Genomic DNA, 25497 nt, shown 5'->3' on the forward strand with positions numbered 1-25497 from the left:
ATGCTGCTCAGCAGTAATAATAAGAATGATGAAATAACAACTTCACACAGTGAAATAACAATTCATAATAAACACTCTCAAATGCAGACCTTCTGGAGCTGAGCAAAGATAGAACTACCCCCCTACTTTGTGCAATTTCCGCCTGAAGACATACCCAAATCTAACAGCCTGTAGCTCAGGCACAGAACCAAGTATATGCATATTCTTGGTACCATTTGAAAGAAAACACTCTGAAGTTTGTGTAAATGTGAATTGAATGTAGGAGAATAACACACACTAGATCTGGTTTAGATAAAACTATGGAAAAAAACATGCGTTTTTTCTATTTATTTTTGTATCATCATCTTTCAAATGAACAAGATAAAACAAAAATTCAGATAAGATGATGGGGACAATTTTCTTGAAAAAATTAAGAGGGCAACAGTACTTGTGCAAAATTTCAGAATGATAACTTCCAAAATGAGTGTGCTACATAACATTTATTATAAAGTCACCCAGGTGTCCCACACAAGTAGACCAAATGTACCCAAGTGGCCAAATTGGTAAAGTACACATTTTGAAACCAATAACTATATACAAAATACCAAAATGGTATTCTAACACACCCCCCCACAAAAATTTAAAACATTTATGAAATTTTAAAAATTTCTGAAAAAAAATGTAAATTTTTTTTTTTTTTAAATTTCAAAAAAAAATTGAAATTTTTTTGTAAACATTTTTTTTTGAAAAAAATGTTATGAAAAAAAATATATATATACACATTTACAAAGTAACATGGGTAACTATTTACACACTTACACATCCTCAGTCCTGTATCAAATAGGAAAAACAGGAAAAACAACCTAGAAAGGCAAAAACCTAGGAAGAAACAAGGCAATGAGGGGTGGCCAGTCCTCTTCTGGCTGTGCCGGGTGGAGATCACAGTGTTTGTAGAGTGTGCAACAGTACAGCACCCCAAGAGAAAAAAATGTACAGTTTAGGGTTCCATAGCCGCAGGCAGAACAGTTGAAACTGGAACAGCGCGGCAAGGCCAGGTGGACTGGGGGACAGCAAGGAGTCATCATGTCAGGTAGTCCTGAAGCATGGTCCCAGGGGTTCAAGTCCACTGAGAGAAAGGAGAGAAAGAGAGCAGACTTAAATTCACACAAGACACCGGATAAGACAGGAAAAAATACTCCAGATATAAGATATAGCTCAGCTAGACTGCAGACTGGTGTTCTCAGCTAGACTGCAGACTGGTGTTCTCAGCTAGACCGCAGAACCACTTTGCCATATAACCCCACCAACATTGCCAAAACTCTAGACAATGTTCTGCTGCTGATGCCAGATGCCATAGCAGTCTCGCTCCGATGTAAAGCAGAGGGTCACTGAGCATGTGGGGCATGTGATGGGAGACTTCATCTTGCAGACAACACAGCAACGCCTCCATGCTGTGCCCTTTTGGCCCTTAGGCACATCCATGCCTGCACAAATATATTTGGGCAGATGAACACCTGTGGCAGGAGCAGAAGGGACAGGGCTTGGTGCAGTGGTGCTGTAGCCAGCAAGCTCCTTGATGAGCTGCTCTCTGAAGGCTTTCTGTGAGAGGAAGGGCTTTCCACAGCTCGTCGCCATTTCCTTGTGTAGGATGAATGCATTCACCACGGCGATGTCGATGAAATGATAGAAGAAGGTCTTGTACCATTTCATTGTCTTGTGGAGAACATTGTAGTAGCCGATTAGCGCGTCCGAAAGGTCGACTCCTCCCATGCTCTTGTTGTAGTCCTTCACTGCAGTTGGAATGGGGACATTTTTGGTTTTCCATGCCCCGGCACCATCCTTCACACGCCTGACAACATGATCCCCACTGAAGGACTTGTGGATAGTGGAGCACATCACCACCTCTCTGGTATCCATCCACTTTACAAAAAGCAGGCCATCTTCACGGATCAATCGCATGCTCCCCCGCTCAGCCCGCTTAGGCATGTCGTTCACCTTAGTCTTCGGAAAGCCCACCCTGTTGGTACGAATGGTGCCACAAGCCCATACATCCAGCTTCCTTAGGTCTGCAAACAGGGTAGGGCTTGTGTAGAAGTTATCCACAAACAGTTTGTAGCCCTTCCCTAGCAGTTGAAAATCCAATAACTCCATTGCAGAGTCATAGCTGAGTCCCTTACCGGTAGCAAAACTGTTCTTCCCCTCGTAGACAAAGAAATTGCATGTGTAGGCACATACAGAATCAGCCAAAACAAACAGCTTGTAACCCCACTTGGTTGGTTTGTTTCTCATGTATTGTTTGAGGCCAATTCTTGCCTTTGAGGCTACCATCCTCTCATCGATTGACACGTTCTGGGCAGGCTGAAAGTACGTCTTGCAGGCCTCGACGATGCTGTGGTAGAGCGGTTTGATCTTGCACAGTCTATCAAACGCTGCTGTGCCTCTCTTCTTCTCATTCTCTTCATCAACCTTTGGGTCACTGATGTGAAGCGCCTGTGAAATAATCAGAAACCTTTTGCAGGACATAACAGTCATGGGGAAAGGCAGTTGGTACAGAGATGACGTTTTCCAGTAGTCCTTCAGGCTTTTCAGCTTCACCAGCCCCATGTAGATAACAAGTGAAAGGTAGCAGAAAAGATCTGACATGGATATGGGCTTCCATGCTACCTTTTTGCCTGCTTGTTTCTTCTTCCCATTCTTATTTGTGTTGGACACGAGCGAACCTACAACAGATGGTGTAAAAAACAGTTGGAAAAGCTGAAGGGGGGTGTAAGTGGAGGTCGGGTTCACCTGAGGTCCTGGCTTCCCTTTCGGCCTGAAAGTTGGTTGTGGTGGCTCCACATCATCTTCTAGGATGGTGTGCCAACGCCCTTCTGTCCCTCTGTTAGTGGGTGGCACACTTCCCCTCTTCCTCTTCACACCTCTAGATGGCCCGGGAGGTGTGGAGCCAGAGACAGCAGGGGTACAGCTGGATGAACCAGCTTCAGAGGGGGATGGACACCTTGGCACTGGGGGCTCCCAGTCGGAGTCAGTGCCACTGTGAAAGAAAATGTTCAGTTAGAATAGTTTCACATATGAGCCCTGTATCAACAGCTATAATAAACATACATATAGAGTACAGGGAGTAGCCCTGTATCAACAGCTATAATAAACATGCATATTGAGGACAGGGAACATAAAGTGCTGTTCCACATCAACTGACAAAGTGAAATGGGCCAGCCCCAAAATAGGCTATTTGGGTAGACCATGCGTTCTCAAAGAAACAGGCACTCACAATGACAAGCTAACGTGCACTTTAGCCATTTCATTACATCGCTATATATTGCTAATAAAATGTAAAAACAGCTATAATAAACATGTATATAAAGTGCTGTTCCACATCAATTGACAAAGTGAAATGGGCCAGCCCCAAAATAGGCTATTTAGGTAGACCATGCGTTCTCAAAGAAACAGGCACTCACAATGACAAGCTAACGTGCACTTTAGCCATTTCATTACATCGCTATATATTGCTAATAAAATGTAAAAACAGCTATAATAAACATGTATATAAAGTGCTGTTCCACATCAACTGACAAAGTGAAATGGGCCAGCCCCAAAATAGGCTATTTGGGTAGACCATGCGTTCTCAAAGAAACAGGCACTCACAATGACAAGCTAACGTGCACTTTAGCCATTTCATTACATCGCTATATATTGCTAATAAAATGTAAAAACAGCTATAATAAACATGTATATAAAGTGCTGTTCCACATCAATTGACAAAGTGAAATGGGCCAGCCCCAAAATAGGCTATTTAGGTAGACCATGCGTTCTCAAAGAAACAGGCACTCACAATGACAAGCTAACGTGCACTTTAGCCATTTCATTACATCGCTATATATTGCTAATAAAATGTAAAAACAGCTATAATAAACATGTATATAAAGTGCTGTTCCACATCAACTGACAAAGTGAAATGGGCCAGCCCCAAAATAGGCTATTTGGGTAGACCATGCGTTCTCAAAGAAACAGGCACACAATGACAAGCTAACGTGCACTTTAGCCATTTCATTACATCGCTATATATTGCTAATAAAATGTAAAAACAGCTATAATAAACATGTATATAAAGTGCTGTTCCACATCAACTGACAAAGTGAAATGGGCCAGCCCCAAAATAGGCTATTTGGGTAGACCATGCGTTCTCAAAGAAACAGGCACTCACAATGACAAGCTAACGTGCACTTTAGCCATTTCATTACATCGCTATATATTGCTAATAAAATGTAAAAACAGCTATAATAAACATGTATATAAAGTGCTGTTCCACATCAATTGACAAAGTGAAATGGGCCAGCCCCAAAATAGGCTATTTAGGTAGACCATGCGTTCTCAAAGAAACAGGCCCTCACTCACAATGGCTAGCTAACGTGTACTTTAGCCATTTTTGCAAATAAAATGTAAAAACAATCACTAATAATATTTTATATTAAAGTCAAACAACGGCATTAGCATGAGAGCAACTTACCAGTCCAAAACGATGTCCTCTCCGTTCAAAAAATATGCCTCAGTTTCAGAATCGAAACTATGGGAGCTAATGGAGTCTTCAATCTCTGCCAAATCTGTCTCACTTTCCCGGTCAATCTCTTCCAAAATCATTTCTACATTAGTGTATCTAGTCTTAGAGGTCGCTTTCTTAGACTTATTTGCCATTTTATTCGCGAAATAAACAGTTGAAGTAGCAAATTACTGAAAAACGTCTGTGCGTAATTAGAGTCACTCCTTCACGGTTCAATTGGCAATGGCGAAAGAACGGTCTTTACGCCAGCGTCCAGTGAATAGGTTTGTCTTACAACAATGAATCATGGGATATTTCCAGTTACATCTGCTCATTGGCTATCTACCCAGCTAGATTTCAAGAAGATCAGTGGTCATTGGGTTAAAATAGAGTCAATCAACAAGACAGTGGTCATATAATTGCTGCGCAATGGGCTCCTCACGTGTTGTCTTCCAATCGGTATTACCATATCAATAGAGCCCGCAAAATGGCCCATCAGGGTTGATTGCGTTCCAAACAAAGAGTTGATTGCAAGTAAACCAAACATGACTGGAAAGAGAGGGAAAAGACGAGGAAAAGAGAGTCTCTTTACGTTGGACGTTACTTTGAAAATTGTATGACAGGAAATTCAACGAGATAAGCGTTCACAAAATGTTTCGTGTTAGGCTATAAAACATGGATTTAACCGAACAAACGACCATTCATTGTGTAACAATGAGCCTTGGGATTGCAACCAGAGCAAGATCTTCAAAGGTAAACGATTTATTTCAATGCAATCTGTGACTTTGTTACGCAAGTGCTGGTTGAATAAGTAGTTTGATATGGGGGTCTATGCTCAGATAAACGCAGCTTATTATTTCGCAATAAATTATTTTTTAAATATGACAACGCAGTTGGATTAGCAAGATTCTAGGCTTTTGAAGCATGTGAGACACTTGTATTTTCATGAATGTTTAATATGACTATTTGTGGCGAACACCGTATGTTGTTGAATTCAAACCCGGATCCGGGATCGGTAGATCAGAGAGGTTAAATAAGAAAACAGCTGGACTTAATAACAAATGAATGAGGGGAACATTTTGTGTTATTGCATTATAATGAGTTACTGCATTATCTTTCAGTTGTTAAATTTCACTTTCTGTAGGCTATGCCTGTTGGCCCATTCACTCCTAACAAGCCTGTTTTCTTTTGTCAATGTTGTCGTGGCCGAGTGGTTAAGGCGATGGACTAGAAATCCATTAGGATCTTCCTGCGTAGGTTCAAATCCTGCCGACAATGAAAATGCATTTTTTTGACCCCTCCGGAGGTTGAAGTTTAGTCGTGTTTCTTATACCAATCGCATCCTCTCAGATCTCCGCAAGTACATAGGGATTAGTTGTCCATTTGGGATAGGACTGCAGGCCATCTATCCCACTTCACACCTTTACACACCTGGTTATCCAGCCTTCTAGCTCTATAGGCCACAGTAGCATAGGTTACAGGTTTGTAGTCAAGCCACAGATTTCAGGTGAGATCCCATGATACACTCAACAATACAACAACACGATTCTCATGAATAACCATTAAGCCATTTGCTAAGATTTCCCCCATTTTGACATGTGGAAACCTGTTGTCACTCTTACCCTGACGGGAAGCTCCAGACACTTTTTTGGTCCTATCTGAGGCATTTTTAAATTCATGTCAAATTGGCCATATTCTGAAGACACTCTTATAGTCTGCAGGGTAATCGAACTGGCCACATCTAAAGTCAAGCCACAGGTAACAGGTGAGAAACCTTGTTAAACCCTAAAAGAAAAAGAAAAAACTCAATTGCATTGAAAATAACCATTAAGTCATTCAGGTCGCAGACTCCCCTATAGGCATGGTTTGAAACCCCCTCCTGACAACTTTTTAGCGCCTGCATGTCATGCACCTTTGTAAAATCCAGTTGAAAAATAAATGACTTAAGGTAACGTAAATGACACCTAGTTAATATGAGTAGTGAATAACTATTGTATTTGTAATATTCTGCAAAAACAGCTAGTTGATGAGAGGCTGAAAGAGAATTGCAAGAATCGCGCAATTTCACAGGCGGGCCCCAAACAGGCAAATAACAAAAATAATCGCGGAACGCAGAACTCGTCGGTCGTTGTCAGTGGATTTTATTGGCGGGAAGAACAAAAATATCGTCTGCAGGGTAATCAAAGTCGCCGCATCTAATGTCAAATCACAGGTGAGCTGCCTTGTTAAACCCTGAAAATAAATAATAACACGATTGCGTTGAAATGACTCATTAAGCCATTTGTAAGGATTTCCCCCATGTGGACCTGTTGTCACTCTTACCCTGATGGTTGCTGATATTTCCAGACACTTTTTCAGTCTTATCTGAGGAATTTTATCATTTATATCAGAATGGCCATATTCTGATGCCAGTTTAGCGCTCATTCAATGACGATTTACTACTCTTTCCCATTGAAGGCCATATTGAGGTTAAATCAATGACTGGACTTTTTAATTTATAAAAACAAATGACTATTGAAAGTGCAAGTCAGTATCGTGCATAGTTGTTCTGGTCTCTGTGGTGATTTTAGAGCGTTGTTCATATTTCTACTTTTACCGCATACACTTTAACCCGATACCCAGTTACTGTGCTGTAGTCAGGATGGCCGAGCGGTCTAAGGCGCTGCGTTCAGGTCGCAGTCTCCCATGGAGGCGTGGGTTCAAATCCCACTTCTGACAGTTTTTTAGTGCCTCTCAGGAGTCATGCTGCTCAGCAGTAATAATAAGAATGATGAAATAACAACTTCACACAGTGAAATAACAATTCATAATAAACACTCTCAAATGCAGACCTTCTGGAGCTGAGCAAAGATCAAGGTTAAATAAGAAAACAGCTGGACTTAATAACAAATGAATGAGGGGAACATTTTGTGTTATTGCATTATAATGAGTTACTGCATTATCTTTCAGTTGTTAAATTTCACTTTCTGTAGGCTATGCCTGTTGGCCCATTCACTCCTAACAAGCTTGTTTTCTTCTGTCAACGTTGTCGTGGCCGAGTGGTTAAGGCGATGGACTAGAAATCCATTAGGATCTTCCTGCGCAGGTTCAAATCCTGCCGACAACGAAAATGCATTTTTTTGACCCCTCCGGAGGTTGAAGTTTAGTCGTGTTTCTTATACCAATCGCATCCTCTCAGATCTCCGCAAGTACATAGGGATTAGTTGTCCATTTGGGATAGGACTGCAGGCCATCTGTCCCACTTCACACCTTTACACACCTGGTTATCCAGCCTTCTAGCTCTATAGGCCACAGTAGCATAGGTTACAGGTTTGTAGTCAAGCCACAGATTTCAGGTGAGATCCCATGATACACTCAACAATACAACAACACGATTCTCATGAATAACCATTAAGCCATTTGCTAAGATTTCCCCCATTTTGACATGTGGAAACCTGTTGTCACTCTTACCCTGACGGGAAGCTCCAGACACTTTTTTGGTCCTAACTGAGGCATTTTTAAATTCATGTCAAATTGGCCATATTCTGAAGACACTCTTAGGCTGCAGGGTAATCGAACTGGCCACATCTAAAGTCAAGCCACAGGTAACAGGTGAGAAACCTTGTTAAACCCTAAAAGAAAAAGAAAAAACTTGATTGCATTGAAAATAACCATTAAGTCATTCAGGTCGCAGACTCCCCTATAGGCATGGTTTGAAACCCCCTCCTGACAACTTTTTAGCGCCTGCATGTCATGCACCTTTGTAAAATCCAGTTGAAAAATAAATGACTTAAGGTAACGTAAATGACACCTAGTTAATATGAGTAGTGAATAACTATCGTATTTGTAATATTCTGCAAAAACAGCTAGTTGATGAGAGGCTGAAAGAGAATTGCAAGAATCGCGCAATTTCACAGGCGGGCCCCAAACAGGCAAATAACAAAAATAATCTAGGAACGCAGAACTCGTCGGTCGTTGTCAGTGGATTGTATTGGCGGGAAGAACAAAAATATCGTCTGCAGGGTAATCAAAGTCGCCGCATCTAATGTCAAATCACAGGTGAGCTGCCTTGTTAAACCCTGAAAATAAATAATAACACGATTGCGTTGAAATGACTCATTAAGCCATTTGTAAGGATTTCCCCCATGTGGACCTGTTGTCACTCTTACCCTGATGGTTGCTGATATTTCCAGACACTTTTTCAGTCTTATCAGAGGAATTTTATCATTTATATCAGAATGGCCATATTCTGATGCCAGTTTAGCGCTCATTCAATGACGATTTACTACTCTTTCCCATTGAAGGCCATATTGAGGTTAAATCAATGACTGGACTTTTTAATTTATAAAAACAAATGACTATTGAAAGTGCAAGTCAGTATCGTGCATAGTTGTTCTGGTCTCTGTGGTGATTTTAGAGCGTTGTTCATATTTCTACTTTTACCGCATACACTTTAACCCGATACCCAGTTACTGTGCTGTAGTCAGGATGGCCGAGCGGTCTAAGGCGCTGCGTTCAGGTCGCAGTCTCCCATGGAGGCGTGGGTTCAATCCCACTTCTGACAGTTTTTTAGTGCCTCTCAGGAGTCATGCTGCTCAGCAGTAATAATAAGAATGATGAAATAACAACTTCACACAGTGAAATAACAATTCATAATAAACACTCTCAAATGCAGACCTTCTGGAGCTGAGCAAAGATCAAGGTTAAATAAGAAAACAGCTGGACTTAATAACAAATGAATGAGGGGAACATTTTGTGTTATTGCATTATAATGAGTTACTGCATTATCTTTCAGTTGTTAAATTTCACTTTCTGTAGGCTATGCCTGTTGGCCCATTCACTCCTAACAAGCCTGTTTTCTTCTGTCAACGTTGTCGTGGCCGAGTGGTTAAGGCGATGGACTAGAAATCCATTAGGATCTTCCGGCGTAGGTTCAAATCCTGCCGACAACGAAAATGCATTTTTTTGACCCCTCCGGAGGTTGAAGTTTAGTCGTGTTTCTTATACCAATCGCATCCTCTCAGATCTCCGCAAGTACATAGGGATTAGTTGTCCATTTGGGATAGGACTGCAGGCCATCTATCCCACTTCACACCTTTACACACCTGGTTATCCAGCCTTCTAGCTCTATAGGCCACAGTAGCATAGGTTACAGGTTTGTAGTCAAGCCACAGATTTCAGGTGAGATCCCATGATACACTCAACAATACAACAACACGATTCTCATGAATAACCATTAAGCCATTTGCTAAGATTTCCCCCATTTTGACATGTGGAAACCTGTTGTCACTCTTACCCTGACGGGAAGCTCCAGACACTTTTTTGGTCCTAACTGAGGCATTTTTAAATTCATGTCAAATTGGCCATATTCTGAAGACACTCTTAGGCTGCAGGGTAATCGAACTGGCCACATCTAAAGTCAAGCCACAGGTAACAGGTGAGAAACCTTGTTAAACCCTAAAAGAAAAAGAAAAAACTTGATTGCATTGAAAATAACCATTAAGTCATTCAGGTCGCAGACTCCCCTATAGGCATGGTTTGAAACCCCCTCCTGACAACTTTTTAGCGCCTGCATGTCATGCACCTTTGTAAAATCCAGTTGAAAAATAAATGACTTAAGGTAACGTAAATGACACCTAGTTAATATGAGTAGTGAATAACTATCGTATTTGTAATATTCTGCAAAAACAGCTAGTTGATGAGAGGCTGAAAGAGAATTGCAAGAATCGCGCAATTTCACAGGCGGGCCCCAAACAGGCAAATAACAAAAATAATCTAGGAACGCAGAACTCGTCGGTCGTTGTCAGTGGATTGTATTGGCGGGAAGAACAAAAATATAGTCTGCAGGGTAATCAAAGTCGCCGCATCTAATGTCAAATCACAGGTGAGCTGCCTTGTTAAACCCTGAAAATAAATAATAACACGATTGCGTTGAAATGACTCATTAAGCCATTTGTAAGGATTTCCCCCATGTGGACCTGTTGTCACTCTTACCCTGATGGTTGCTGATATTTCCAGACACTTTTTCAGTCTTATCTGAGGAATTTTATCATTTATATCAGAATGGCCATATTCTGATGCCAGTTTAGCGCTCATTCAATGACGATTTACTACTCTTTCCCATTGAAGGCCATATTGAGGTTAAATCAATGACTGGACTTTTTAATTTATAAAAACAAATGACTATTGAAAGTGCAAGTCAGTGTCGTGCATAGTTGTTCTGGTCTCTGTGGTGATTTTAGAGCGTTGTTCATATTTCTACTTTTACCGCATACACTTTAACCCGATACCCAGTTACTGTGCTGTAGTCAGGATGGCCGAGCGGTCTAAGGCACTGCGTTCAGGTCGCAGTCTCCCATGGAGGCGTGGGTTCAATCCCACTTCTGACAGTTTTTTAGTGCCTCTCAGGAGTCATGCTGCTCAGCAGTAATAATAAGAATGATGAAATAACAACTTCACACAGTGAAATAACAATTCATAATAAACACTCTCAAATGCAGACCTTCTGGAGCTGAGCAAAGATCAAGGTTAAATAAGAAAACAGCTGGACTTAATAACAAATGAATGAGGGGAACATTTTGTGTTATTGCGTAATAATGAGTTACTGCATTATCTTTCAGTTGTTAAATTTCACTTTCTGTAGGCTATGCCTGTTGGCCCATTCACTCCTAACAAGCTTGTTTTCTTCTGTCAACGTTGTCGTGGCCGAGTGGTTAAGGCGATGGACTAGAAATCCATTAGGATCTTCCTGCGCAGGTTCAAATCCTGCCGACAACGAAAATGCATTTTTTTGACCCCTCCGGAGGTTGAAGTTTAGTCGTGTTTCTTATACCAATCGCATCCTCTCAGATCTCCGCAAGTACATAGGGATTAGTTGTCCATTTGGGATAGGACTGCAGGCCATCTGTCCCACTTCACACCTTTACACACCTGGTTATCCAGCCTTCTAGCTCTATAGGCCACAGTAGCATAGGTTACAGGTTTGTAGTCAAGCCACAGATTTCAGGTGAGATCCCATGATACACTCAACAATACAACAACACGATTCTCATGAAAACCATGAAGCCATTTGCTAAGATTTCCCCCATTTTGACATGTGGAAACCTGTTGTCACTCTTACCCTGACGGGAAGCTCCAGACACTTTTTTGGTCCTAACTGAGGCATTTTTAAATTCATGTCAGGGTAATCGAACTGGCCACATCTAAATTGGCCATATTCTGAAGACACTCTTAGGCTGCAGGGTAATCGAACTGGCCACATCTAAAGTCAAGCCACAGGTAACAGGTGAGAAACCTTGTTAAACCCTAAAAGAAAAAGAAAAAACTTGATTGCATTGAAAATACCATTAAGTCATTCAGGTCGCAGACTCCCCTATAGGCATGGTTTGAAACCCCCTCCTGACAACTTTTTAGCGCCTGCATGTCATGCACCTTTGTAAAATCCAGTTGAAAAATAAATGACTTAAGGTAACGTAAATGACACCTAGTTAATATGAGAAGTGAATAACTATCGTATTTGTAATATTCTGCAAAAACAGCTAGTTGATGAGAGGCTGAAAGAGAATTGCAAGAATCGCGCAATTTCACAGGCGGGCCCCAAACAGGCAAATAACAAAAATAATCTCGGAACGCAGAACTCGTCGGTCGTTGTCAGTGGATTTTATTGGCGGGAAGAACAAAAATATCGTCTGCAGGGTAATCAAAGTCGCCGCATCTAATGTCAAATCACAGGTGAGCTGCCTTGTTAAACCCTGAAAATAAATAATAACACGATTGCGTTGAAATGACTCATTAAGCCATTTGTAAGGATTTCCCCCATGTGGACCTGTTGTCACTCTTACCCTGATGGTTGCTGATATTTCCAGACACTTTTTCAGTCTTATCTGAGGAATTTTATCATTTATATCAGAATGGCCATATTCTGATGCCAGTTTAGCGCTCATTCAATGACGATTTACTACTCTTTCCCATTGAAGGCCATATTGAGGTTAAATCAATGACTGGACTTTTTAATTTATAAAAACAAATGACTATTGAAAGTGCAAGTCAGTATCGTGCATAGTTGTTCTGGTCTCTGTGGTGATTTTAGAGTGTTGTTCATATTTCTACTTTTACCGCATACACTTTAACCCGATACCCAGTTACTGTGCTGTAGTCAGGATGGCCGAGCGGTCTAAGGCGCTGCGTTCAGGTTGCAGTCTCCCATGGAGGCGTGGGTTCAAATCCCACTTCTGAAAGTTTTTTAGTGCCTCTCAGGAGTCATGCTGCTCAGCAGTAATAATAAGAATGATGAAATAACAACTTCACACAGTGAAATAACAATTCATAATAAACACTCTCAAATGCAGACCTTCTGGAGCTGAGCAAAGATCAAGGTTAAATAAGAAAACAGCTGGACTTAATAACAAATGAATGAGGGGAACATTTTGTGTTATTGCATTATAATGAGTTACTGCATTATCTTTCAGTTGTTAAATTTCACTTTCTGTAGGCTATGCCTGTTGGCCCATTCACTCCTAACAAGCCTGTTTTCTTCTGTCAACGTTGTCGTGGCCGAGTGGTTAAGGCGATGGACTAGAAATCCATTAGGATCTTCCTGCGTAGGTTCAAATCCTGCCGACAACGAAAATGCATTTTTTTGACCCCTCCGGAGGTTGAAGTTTAGTCGTGTTTCTTATACCAATCGCATCCTCTCAGATCTCCGCAAGTACATAGGGATTAGTTGTCCATTTGGGATAGGACTGCAGGCCATCTATCCCACTTCACACCTTTACACACCTGGTTATCCAGCCTTCTAGCTCTATAGGCCACAGTAGCATAGGTTACAGGTTTGTAGTCAAGCCACAGATTTCAGGTGAGATCCCATGATACACTCAACAATACAACAACACGATTCTCATGAAAACCATGAAGCCATTTGCTAAGATTTCCCCCATTTTGACATGTGGAAACCTGTTGTCACTCTTACCCTGACGGGAAGCTCCAGACACTTTTTTGGTCCTAACTGAGGCATTTTTAAATTCATGTCAAATTGGCCATATTCTGAAGACACTCTTAGGCTGCAGGGTAATCGAACTGGCCACATCTAAAGTCAAGCCACAGGTAACAGGTGAGAAACCTTGTTAAACCCTAAAAGAAAAATAAAAAACTCAATTGCATTGAAAATAACCATTAAGTCATTCAGGTCGCAGACTCCCCTATAGGCATGGTTTGAAACCCCCTCCTGACAACTTTTTAGCCCCTGCATGTCATGCACCTTTGTAAAATCCAGTTGAAAAATAAATGACTTAAGGTAACGTAAATGACACCTAGTTAATATGAGTAGTGAATAACTATCGTATTTGTAATATTCTGCAAAAACAGCTAGTTGATGAGAGGCTGAAAGAGAATTGCAAGAATCGCGCAATTTCACAGGCGGGCCCCAAACAGGCAAATAACAAAAATAATCTAGGAACGCAGAACTCGTCGGTCGTTGTCAGTGGATTGTATTGGCGGGAAGAACAAAAATATCGTCTGCAGGGTAATCAAAGTCGCCGCATCTAATGTCAAATCACAGGTGAGCTGCCTTGTTAAACCCTGAAAATAAATAATAACACGATTGCGTTGAAATGACTCATTAAGCCATTTGTAAGGATTTCCCCCATGTGGACCTGTTGTCACTCTTACCCTGATGGTTGCTGATATTTCCAGACACTTTTTCAGTCTTATCTGAGGAATTTTATCATTTATATCAGAATGGCCATATTCTGATGCCAGTTTAGCGCTCATTCAATGACGATTTACTACTCTTTCCCATTGAAGGCCATATTGAGGTTAAATCAATGACTGGACTTTTTAATTTATAAAAACAAATGACTATTGAAAGTGCAAGTCAGTATCGTGCACAGTTGTTCTGGTCTCTGTGGTGATTTTAGAGCGTTGTTCATATTTCTACTTTTACCGCATACACTTTAACCCGATACCCAGTTACTGTGCTGTAGTCAGGATGGCCGAGCGGTCTAAGGCGCTGCGTTCAGGTCGCAGTCTCCCATGGAGGCGTGGGTTCAAATCACACTTCTGACAGTTTTTTAGTGCCTCTCAGGAGTCATGCTGCTCAGCAGTAATAATAAGAATGATGAAATAACAACTTCACACAGTGAAATAACAATTCATAATAAACACTCTCAAATGCAGACCTTCTGGAGCTGAGCAAAGATCAAGGTTAAATAAGAAAACAGCTGGACTTAATAACAAATGAATGAGGGGAACATTTTGTGTTATTGCATTATAATGAGTTACTGCATTATCTTTCAGTTGTTAAATTTCACTTTCTGTAGGCTATGCCTGTTGGCCCATTCACTCCTAACAAGCTTGTTTTCTTCTGTCAATGTTGTCGTGGCCGAGTGGTTAAGGCGATGGACTAGAAATCCATTAGGATCTTCCTGCGCAGGTTCAAATCCTGCCGACAACGAAAATGCATTTTTTTGACCCCTCCGGAGGTTGAAGTTTAGTCGTGTTTCTTATACCAATCGCATCCTCTCAGATCTCCGCAAGTACATAGGGATTAGTTGTCCATTTGGGATAGGACTGCAGGCCATCTGTCCCACTTCACACCTTTACACACCTGGTTATCCAGCCTTCTAGCTCTATAGGCCACAGTAGCATAGGTTACAGGTTTGTAGTCAAGCCACAGATTTCAGGTGAGATCCCATGATACACTCAACAATACAACAACACGATTCTCATGAAAACCATTAAGCCATTTGCTAAGATTTCCCCCATTTTGACATGTGGAAACCTGTTGTCACTCTTACCCTGACGGGAAGCTCCAGACACTTTTTTGGTCCTAACTGAGGCATTTTTAAATTCATGTCAAATTGGCCATATTCTGAAGACACTCTTAGGCTGCAGGGTAATCGAACTGGCCACATCTAAAGTCAAGCCACAGGTAACAGGTGAGAAACCTTGTTAAACCCTAAAAGAAAAAGAAAAAACTTGATTGCATTGAAAATAACCATTAAGTCATTCAGGTCGCAGACTCCCCTATAGGCATGGTTTGAAACCCCCTCCTGACAACTTTTTAGCGCCTGCATGTCATGCACCTTTGTAAAATCCAGTTGAAAAATAAATGACTTAAGGTAACGTAAATGACACCTAGTTAATATGAGTAGTGAATAACTATCGTATTTGTAATATTCTGCAAAAACAGCTAGTTGATGAGAGGCTGAAAGAGAATTGCAAGAATCGCGCAATTTCACAGGCGGGCCCCAAACAGGCAAATAACAAAAATAATCTCGGAACGCAGAACTCGTCGGTCGTTGTCAGTGGATTGTATTGGCGGGAAGAACAAAAATATCGTCTGCAGGGTAATCAAAGTCGCCGCATCTAATGTCAAATCACAGGTGAGCTGCCTTGTTAAACCCTGAAAATAAATAATAACACGATTGCGTTGAAATGACTCATTAAGCCATTTGTAAGGATTTCCCCCATGTGGACCTGTTGTCACTCTTACCCTGATGGTTGCTGATATTTCCAGACACTTTTTCAGTCTTATCTGAGGAATTTTATCATTTATATCAGAATGGCCATATTCTGATGCCAGTTTAGCGCTCATTCAATGACGATTTACTACTCTTTCCCATTGAAGGCCATATTGAGGTTAAATCAATGACTGGACTTTTTAATTTATAAAAACAAATGACTATTGAAAGTGCAAGTCAGTATCGTGCATAGTTGTTCTGGTCTCTGTGGTGATTTTAGAGCGTTGTTCATATTTCTACTTTTACCGCATACACTTTAACCCGATACCCAGTTACTGTGCTGTAGTCAGGATGGCCGAGCGGTCTAAGGCGCTGCGTTCAGGTCGCAGTCTCCCATGGAGGCGTGGGTTCTGACAGTTTTTTAGTGCCTCTCAGGAGTCATGCTGCTCAGCAGTAATAATAAGAATGATGAAATAACAACTTCACACAGTGAAATAACAATTCATAATAAACACTCTCAAATGCAGACCTTCTGGAGCTGAGCAAAGATCAAGGTTAAATAAGAAAACAGCTGGACTTAATAACAAATGAATGAGGGGAACATTTTGTGTTATTGCATTATAATGAGTTACTGCATTATCTTTCAGTTGTTAAATTTCACTTTCTGTAGGCCATGCCTGTTGGCCCATTCACTCCTAACAAGCTTGTTTTCTTCTGTCAATGTTGTCGTGGCCGAGTGGTTAAGGCGATGGACTAGAAATCCATTAGGATCTTCCTGCGCAGGTTCAAATCCTGCCGACAACGAAAATGCATTTTTTTGACCCCTCCGGAGGTTGAAGTTTAGTCGTGTTTCTTATACCAATCGCATCCTCTCAGATCTCCGCAAGTACATAGGGATTAGTTGTCCATTTGGGATAGGACTGCAGGCCATCTGTCCCACTTCACACCTTTACACACCTGGTTATCCAGCCTTCTAGCTCTATAGGCCACAGTAGCATAGGTTACAGGTTTGTAGTCAAGCCACAGATTTCAGGTGAGATCCCATGATACACTCAACAATACAACAACACGATTCTCATGAAAACCATGAAGCCATTTGCTAAGATTTCCCCCATTTTGACATGTGGAAACCTGTTGTCACTCTTACCCTGACGGGAAGCTCCAGACACTTTTTTGGTCCTAACTGAGGCATTTTTAAATTCATGTCAAATTGGCCATATTCTGAAGACACTCTTAGGCTGCAGGGTAATCGAACTGGCCACATCTAAAGTCAAGCCACAGGTAACAGGTGAGAAACCTTGTTAAACCCTAAAAGAAAAAGAAAAAACTTGATTGCATTGAAAATAACCATTAAGTCATTCAGGTCGCAGACTCCCCTATAGGCATGGTTTGAAACCCCCTCCTGACAACTTTTTAGCGCCTGCATGTCATGCACCTTTGTAAAATCCAGTTGAAAAATAAATGACTTAAGGTAACGTAAATGACACCTAGTTAATATGAGTAGTGAATAACTATCGTATTTGTAATATTCTGCAAAAACAGCTAGTTGATGAGAGGCTGAAAGAGAATTGCAAGAATCGCGCAATTTCACAGGCGGGCCCCAAACAGGCAAATAACAAAAATAATCTCGGAACGCAGAACTCGTCGGTCGTTGTCAGTGGATTGTATTGGCGGGAAGAACAAAAATATCGTCTGCAGGGTAATCAAAGTCGCCGCATCTAATGTCAAATCACAGGTGAGCTGCCTTGTTAAACCCTGAAAATAAATAATAACACGATTGCGTTGAAATGACTCATTAAGCCATTTGTAAGGATTTCCCCCATGTGGACCTGTTGTCACTCTTACCCTGATGGTTGCTGATATTTCCAGACACTTTTTCAGTCTTATCTGAGGAATTTTATCATTTATATCAGAATGGCCATATTCTGATGCCAGTTTAGCGCTCATTCAATGACGATTTACTACTCTTTCCCATTGAAGGCCATATTGAGGTTAAATCAATGACTGGACTTTTTAATTTATAAAAACAAATGACTATTGAAAGTGCAAGTCAGTATCGTGCATAGTTGTTCTGGTCTCTGTGGTGATTTTAGAGCGTTGTTCATATTTCTACTTTTACCGCATACACTTTAACCCGATACCCAGTTACTGTGCTGTAGTCAGGATGGCCGAGCGGTCTAAGGCGCTGCGTTCAGGTCGCAGTCTCCCATGGAGGCGTGGGTTCAAATCCCACTTCTGACAGTTTTTTAGTGCCGCATGCTGCTCAGCAGTAATAATAAGAATGATGAAATAACAACTTCACACAGTGAAATAACAATTCATAATAAACACTCTCAAATGCAGACCTTCTGGAGCTGAGCAAAGATCAAGGTTAAATAAGAAAACAGCTGGACTTAATAACAAATGAATGAGGGGAACATTTTGTGTTATTGCATTATAATGAGTTACTGCATTATCTTTCAGTTGTTAAATTTCACTTTCTGTAGGCTATGCCTGTTGGCCCATTCACTCCTAACAAGCTTGTTTTCTTCTGTCAATGTTGTCGTGGCCGAGTGGTTAAGGCGATGGACTAGAAATCCATTAGGATCTTCCTGTGCAGGTTCAAATCCTGCTGACAACGAAAATGCATTTTTTTGACCCCTCCGGAGGTTGAAGTTTAGTCGTGTTTCTTATACCAATCGCATCCTCTCAGATCTCCGCAAGTACATAGGGATTAGTTGTCCATTTGGGATAGGACTGCAGGCCATCTATCCCACTTCACACCTTTACACACCTGGTTATCCAGCCTTCTAGCTCTATAGGCCACAGTAGCATAGGTGACAGGTTTGTAGTCAAGCCACAGATTTCTGGTGAGATCCCATGATACACTCAACAATACAACAACACGATTCTCATGAATAACCATTAAGCCATTTGCTAAGATTTCCCCCATTTTGACATGTGGAAACCTGTTGTCACTCTTACCCTGACGGGAAGCTCCAGACACTTTTTTGGTCCTATCTGAGGCATTTTTAAATTCATGTCAAATTGGCCATATTCTGAAGACACTCTTATAGTCTGCAGGGTAATCGAACTGGCCACATCTAAAGTCAAGCCACAGGTAACAGGTGAGAAACCTTGTTAAACCCTAAAAGAAAAAGAAAAAACTCGATTGCATTGAAAATAACCATTAAGTCATTCAGGTCGCAGACTCCCCTATAGGCATGGTTTGAAACCCCCTCCTGACAACTTTTTAGCGCCTGCATGTCATGCACCTTTGTAAAATCCAGTTGAAAAATAAATGACTTAAGGTAACGTAAATGACACCTAGTTAATATGAGTAGTGAATAACTATCGTATTTTTAATATTCTGCAAAAACAGCTAGTTGATGAGAGGCTGAAAGAGAATTGCAAGAATCGCGCAATTTCACAGGCGGGCCCCAAACAGGCAAATAACAAAAATAATCTTGGAACGCAGAACTCGTCGGTCGTTGTCAGTGGATTGTATTGGCGGGAAGAACAAAAATATCGTCTGCAGGGTAATCAAAGTCGCCGCATCTAATGTCAAGTCACAGGTGAGCTGCCTTGTTAAACCCTAAAAATAAATAATAACACGATTGCGTTGAAATGACTCATTAAGCCATTTGTAAGGATTTCCCCCATGTGGACCTGTTGTCACTCTTACCCTGATGGTTGCTGATATTTCCAGACACTTTTTCAGTCTTATCTGAGGAATTTTATCATTTATATCAGAATGGCCATATTCTGATGCCAGTTTAGCGCTCATTCAATGACGATTTACTACTCTTTCCCATTGAAGGCCATATTGAGGTTAAATCAATGACTGGACTTTTTAATTTATAAAAACAAATGACTATTGAAAGTGCAAGTCAGTATCGTGCATAGTTGTTCTGGTCTCTGTGGTGATTTTGGAGCGTTGTTCATATTTCTACTTTTACCGCATACACTTTAACCCGATACCCAGTTGCTGTGCTGTAGTCAGGATGGCCGAGCGGTCTAAGGCGCTGCGTTCAGGTCGCAGTCTCCTATGGAGGCGTGGGTTCAAATCCCACTTCTGACAGTTTTTTAGTGCCTCTCAGGAGTCATGCTGCTCAGCAGTAATAATAAGAATGATGAAATAACAACTTCACACAGTGAAATAACAATTCATAATAAACACTCTCAAATGCAGACCTTCTGGAGCTGAGCAAAGATCAAGGTTAAATAAGAAAACAGCTGGACTTAATAACAAATGAATGAGGGGAACATTTTGTGTTATTGCATTGTAATGAGTTACTGCATTATCTTTCAGTTGTTAAATTTCACTTTCTGTAGGCTATGCCTGTTGGCCCATACACTCCTAACAAGCCTGTTTTCTTCTGTCGACGTTGTCGTGGCCGAGTGGTTAAGGCGATGGACTAGAAATGCATTAGGATCTTCCAGCGCAGGTTCAAATCCTGCCGACAATGAAAATGCATTTTTTTGACCCCTCCGGAGGTTGAAGTTTAGTCGTGTTTCTTATACCAATCGCATCCTCTCAGATCTCCGCAAGTACATAGGGATTAGTTGTCCATTTGGGATAGGACTGCAGGCCATCTATCCCACTTCACACCTTTACACACCTGGTTATCCAGCTTTCTAGCTCTATAGGCCACAGTAGCATAGGTTACAGGTTTGTAGTCAAGCCACAGATTTCAGGTGAGATCCCATGATACACTCAACAATACAACAACACGATTCTCATGAATAACCATGAAGCCATTTGCTAAGATTTCCCCCATTTTGACATGTGGAAACCTGTTGTCACTCTTACCCTGACGGGAAGCTCCAGACACTTTTTTGGTCCTATCTGAGGCATTTTTAAATTCATGTCAAATTGGCCATATTCTGAAGACACTCTTAGGCTGCAGGGTAATCGAACTGGCCACATCTAAAGTCAAGCCACAGGTAACAGGTGAGAAACCTTGTTAAACCCTAAAAGAAAAAGAAAAACTTGATTGCATTGAAAATAACCATTAAGTCATTCAGGTCGCAGACTCCCCTATAGGCATGGTTTGAAACCCCCTCCTGACAATTTTTTAGCGCCTGCATGTCATGCACCTTTGTAAAATCCAGTTGAAAAATAAATGACTTAAGGTAACGTAAATGACACCTAGTTAATATGAGTAGTGAATAACTATCGTATTTTTAATATTCTGCAAAAACAGCTAGTTGATGAGAGGCTGAAAGAGAATTGCAAGAATCGCGCAATTTCACAGGCGGGCCCCAAACAGGCAAATAACAAAAATAATCTCGGAACGCAGAACTCGTCGGTCGTTGTCAGTGGATTGTATTGGCGGGAAGAACAAAAATATCGTCTGCAGGGTAATCAAAGTCGCCGCATCTAATGTCAAGTCACAGGTGAGCTGCCTTGTTAAACCCTAAAAATAAATAATAACACGATTGCGTTGAAATGACTCATTAAGCCATTTGTAAGGATTTCCCCCATGTGGACCTGTTGTCACTCTTACCCTGATGGTTGCTGATATTTCCAGACACTTTTTCAGTCTTATCTGAGGAATTTTATCATTTATATCAGAATGGCCATATTCTGATGCCAGTTTAGCGCTCATTCAATGACGATTTACTACTCTTTCCCATTGAAGGCCATATTGAGGTTAAATCAATGACTGGACTTTTTAATTTATAAAAACTAATGACTATTGAAAGTGCAAGTCAGTATCGTGCATATTTGTTCTGGTCTCTGTGGTGATTTTAGAGCGTTGTTCATATTTCTACTTTTACCGCATACACTTTAACCCGATACCCAGTTACTGTGCTGTAGTCAGGATGGCCGAGCGGTCTAAGGCGCTGCGTTCAGGTCGCAGTCTCCCATGGAGGCGTGGGTTCAAATCCCACTTCTCACAGTTTTTTAGTGCCTCTCAGGAGTCATGCTGTTCAGCAGTAATAATAAGAATGATGAAATAACAACTTCACACAGTGAAATAACAATTCATAATAAACACTCTCAAATGCAGACCTTCTGGAGCTGAGCAAAGATCAAGGTTAAATTAGAAAACAGCTGGACTTAATAACAAATGAATGAGGGGAACATTTTGTGTTATTGCATTATAATGAGTTACTGCATTATCTTTCAGTTGTTAAATTTCACTTTCTGTAGGCTATGCCTGTTGGCCCATTCACTCCTAACAAGCTTGTTTTCTTCTGTCAACGTTGTCGTGGCCGAGTGGTTAAGGCGATGGACTAGAAATCCATTAGGATCTTCCTGCGCAGGTTCAAATCCTGCCGACAACGAAAATGTATTTTTTTGACCCCTCCGGAGGTTGAAGTTTAGTCGTGTTTCTTATACCAATCGCATCCTCTCAGATCTCCGCAAGTACATAGGGATTAGTTGTCCATTTGGGATAGGACTGCAGGCCATCTATCCCACTTCACACCTTTACACACCTGGTTATCCAGCCTTCTAGCTCTATAGGCCACAGTAGCATAGGTTACAGGTTTGTAGTCAAGCCACAGATTTCAGGTGAGATCCCATGATACACTCAACAATACAACAACACGATTCTCATGAATAACCATGAAGCCATTTGCTAAGATTTCCCCCATTTTGACATGTGGAAACCTGTTGTCACTCTTACCCTGACGGGAAGCTCCAGACACTTTTTTGGTCCTAACTGAGGCATTTTTAAATTCATGTCAAATTGGCCATATTCTGAAGACACTCTTAGGCTGCAGGGTAATCGAACTGGCCACGTCTAAAGTCAAGCCACAGGTAACAGGTGAGAAACCTTGTTAAACCCTAAAAGAAAAAGAAAAAACTCGATTGCATTGAAAATAACCATTAAGTCATTCAGGTCGCAGACTCCCCTATAGGCATGGTTTGAAACCCCCTCCTGACAACTTTTTAGCGCCTGCATGTCATGCACCTTTGTAAAATCCAGTTGAAAAATAAATGACTTAAGGTAACGTAAATGACACCTAGTTAATATGAGTAGTGAATAACTATCGTATTTTTAATATTCTGCAAAAACAGCTAGTTGATGAGAGGCTGAAAGAGAATTGCAAGAATCGCGCAATTTCACAGGCGGGCCCCAAACAGGCAAATAACAAAAATAATCTTGGAACGCAGAACTCGTCGGTCGTTGTCAGTGGATTGTATTGGCGGGAAGAACAAAAATATCGTCTGCAGGGTAATCAAAGTCGCCGCATCTAATGTCAAGTCACAGGTGAGCTGCCTTGTTAAACCCTAAAAATAAATAATAACACGATTGCGTTGAAATGACTCATTAAGCCATTTGTAAGGATTTCCCCCATGTGGACCTGTTGTCACTCTTACCCTGATGGTTGCTGATATTTCCAGACACTTTTTCAGTCTTATCTGAGGAATTTTATCATTTATATCAGAATGGCCATATTCTGATGCCAGTTTAGCGCTCATTCAATGACGATTTACTACTCTTTCCCATTGAAGGCCATATTGAGGTTAAATCAATGACTGGACTTTTTAATTTATAAAAACAAATGACTATTGAAAGTGCAAGTCAGTATCGTGCATAGTTGTTCTGGTCTCTGTGGTGATTTTAGAGCGTTGTTCATATTTCTACTTTTACCGCATACACTTTAACCCGATACCCAGTTACTGTGCTGTAGTCAGGATGGCCGAGCGGTCTAAGGCGCTGCGTTCAGGTCGCAGTCTCCTATGGAGGCGTGGGTTCAAATCCCACTTCTGACAGTTTTTTAGTGCCTCTCAGGAGTCATGCTGCTCAGCAGTAATAATAAGAATGATGAAATAACAACTTCACACAGTGAAATAACAATTCATAATAAACACTCTCAAATGCAGACGTTCTGGAGCTGAGCAAAGATCAAGGTTAAATAAGAAAACAGCTGGACTTAATAACAAATGAATGAGGGGAACATTTTGTGTTATTGCATTATAATGAGTTACTGCATTATCTTTCAGTTGTTAAATTTCACTTTCTGTAGGCTATGCCTGTTTGCCCATTCACTCCTAACAAGCCTGTTTTCTTCTGTCAACGTTGTCGTGGCCGAGTGGTTAAGGCGATGGACTAAAAATCCATTAGGATCTTCCTGTGCAGGTTCAAATCCTGCCGACAACGAAAATGCATTTTTTTGACCCCTCCGGAGGTTGAAGTTTAGTCGTGTTTCTTATACCAATCGCATCCTCTCAGATCTCCGCAAGTACATAGGGATTAGTTGTCCATTTGGGATAGGACTGCAGGCCATCTATCCCACTTCACACCTTTACACACCTGGTTATCCAGCTTTCTAGCTCTATAGGCCACAGTAGCATAGGTTACAGGTTTGTAGTCAAGCCACAGATTTCAGGTGAGATCCCATGATACACTCAACAATACAACAACACGATTCTCATGAATAACCATGAAGCCATTTGCTAAGATTTCCCCCATTTTGACATGTGGAAACCTGTTGTCACTCTTACCCTGACGGGAAGCTCCAGACACTTTTTTGTCCTATCTGAGGCATTTTTAAATTCATGTCAAATTGGCCATATTCTGAAGACACTCTTAGGCTGCAGGGTAATCGAACTGGCCACATCTAAAGTCAAGCCACAGGTAACAGGTGAGAAACCTTGTTAAACCCTAAAAGAAAAAGAAAAACTTGATTGCATTGAAAATAACCATTAAGTCATTCAGGTCGCAGACTCCCCTATAGGCATGGTTTGAAACCCCCTCCTGACAATTTTTTAGCGCCTGCATGTCATGCACCTTTGTAAAATCCAGTTGAAAAATAAATGACTTAAGGTAACGTAAATGACACCTAGTTAATATGAGTAGTGAATAACTATCGTATTTTTAATATTCTGCAAAAACAGCTAGTTGATGAGAGGCTGAAAGAGAATTGCAAGAATCGCGCAATTTCACAGGCGGGCCCCAAACAGGCAAATAACAAAAATAATCTCGGAACGCAGAACTCGTCGGTCGTTGTCAGTGGATTGTATTGGCGGGAAGAACAAAAATATCGTCTGCAGGGTAATCAAAGTCGCCGCATCTAATGTCAAGTCACAGGTGAGCTGCCTTGTTAAACCCTAAAAATAAATAATAACACGATTGCGTTGAAATGACTCATTAAGCCATTTGTAAGGATTTCCCCCATGTGGACCTGTTGTCACTCTTACCCTGATGGTTGCTGATATTTCCAGACACTTTTTCAGTCTTATCTGAGGAATTTTATCATTTATATCAGAATGGCCATATTCTGATGCCAGTTTAGCGCTCATTCAATGACGATTTACTACTCTTTCCCATTGAAGGCCATATTGAGGTTAAATCAATGACTGGACTTTTTAATTTATAAAAACTAATGACTATTGAAAGTGCAAGTCAGTATCGTGCATATTTGTTCTGGTCTCTGTGGTGATTTTAGAGCGTTGTTCATATTTCTACTTTTACCGCATACACTTTAACCCGATACCCAGTTACTGTGCTGTAGTCAGGATGGCCGAGCGGTCTAAGGCGCTGCGTTCAGGTCGCAGTCTCCCATGGAGGCGTGGGTTCAAATCCCACTTCTCACAGTTTTTTA

The 25497-nt window shown here is 41.1% G+C and overlaps 1 protein-coding gene and 12 non-coding genes across 13 annotated transcripts; 12 read left to right on the plus strand and 1 right to left on the minus strand.

Moving 5' to 3' along the window:
- Window positions 1–460: 460 nt before the first annotated feature.
- Window positions 461–4776, minus strand: LOC118951921 (piggyBac transposable element-derived protein 4-like). Its single transcript, XM_036973873.1, has 2 exons — window positions 4487–4776; window positions 461–3013 (listed from the first exon to the last, which is right to left on the minus strand). Exons 1-2 carry the CDS (start codon window positions 4669–4671, stop codon window positions 1300–1302), a joined length of 1899 nt encoding a protein of 632 aa, XP_036829768.1. The 5' UTR covers window positions 4672–4776; the 3' UTR covers window positions 461–1299.
- Window positions 4777–7151: 2375 nt separating this feature from the next.
- trnal-cag lies at window positions 7152–7234 on the plus strand. The gene has a single exon. It is a non-coding gene; the product is annotated as a tRNA-Leu (tRNA).
- A 306-nt stretch (window positions 7235–7540) lies between these two features.
- Window positions 7541–7622, plus strand: trnas-aga. The gene has a single exon. It is a non-coding gene; the product is annotated as a tRNA-Ser (tRNA).
- Window positions 7623–9365: 1743 nt separating this feature from the next.
- Window positions 9366–9447, plus strand: trnas-aga. Its single transcript has one exon. It is a non-coding gene; the product is annotated as a tRNA-Ser (tRNA).
- Window positions 9448–11190: 1743 nt separating this feature from the next.
- trnas-aga lies at window positions 11191–11272 on the plus strand. Its single transcript has one exon. It is a non-coding gene; the product is annotated as a tRNA-Ser (tRNA).
- Window positions 11273–13038: 1766 nt separating this feature from the next.
- trnas-aga lies at window positions 13039–13120 on the plus strand. The gene has a single exon. It is a non-coding gene; the product is annotated as a tRNA-Ser (tRNA).
- Window positions 13121–14863: 1743 nt separating this feature from the next.
- trnas-aga lies at window positions 14864–14945 on the plus strand. Its single transcript has one exon. It is a non-coding gene; the product is annotated as a tRNA-Ser (tRNA).
- A 1731-nt stretch (window positions 14946–16676) lies between these two features.
- Window positions 16677–16758, plus strand: trnas-aga. Its single transcript has one exon. It is a non-coding gene; the product is annotated as a tRNA-Ser (tRNA).
- Window positions 16759–18112: 1354 nt separating this feature from the next.
- trnal-cag lies at window positions 18113–18195 on the plus strand. The gene has a single exon. It is a non-coding gene; the product is annotated as a tRNA-Leu (tRNA).
- A 1736-nt stretch (window positions 18196–19931) lies between these two features.
- On the plus strand, window positions 19932–20014 carry trnal-cag. Its single transcript has one exon. It is a non-coding gene; the product is annotated as a tRNA-Leu (tRNA).
- Window positions 20015–22145: 2131 nt separating this feature from the next.
- On the plus strand, window positions 22146–22227 carry trnas-aga. The gene has a single exon. It is a non-coding gene; the product is annotated as a tRNA-Ser (tRNA).
- Window positions 22228–23582: 1355 nt separating this feature from the next.
- On the plus strand, window positions 23583–23665 carry trnal-cag. Its single transcript has one exon. It is a non-coding gene; the product is annotated as a tRNA-Leu (tRNA).
- A 306-nt stretch (window positions 23666–23971) lies between these two features.
- Window positions 23972–24053, plus strand: trnaf-aaa. The gene has a single exon. It is a non-coding gene; the product is annotated as a tRNA-Phe (tRNA).
- Window positions 24054–25497: the final 1444 nt, after the last annotated feature.

This window comes from Oncorhynchus mykiss, unplaced genomic scaffold (genome assembly GCF_013265735.2).
Source record: "Oncorhynchus mykiss isolate Arlee unplaced genomic scaffold, USDA_OmykA_1.1 un_scaffold_342, whole genome shotgun sequence".
Taxonomy (NCBI): Eukaryota; Metazoa; Chordata; class Actinopteri; order Salmoniformes; family Salmonidae; genus Oncorhynchus; species Oncorhynchus mykiss.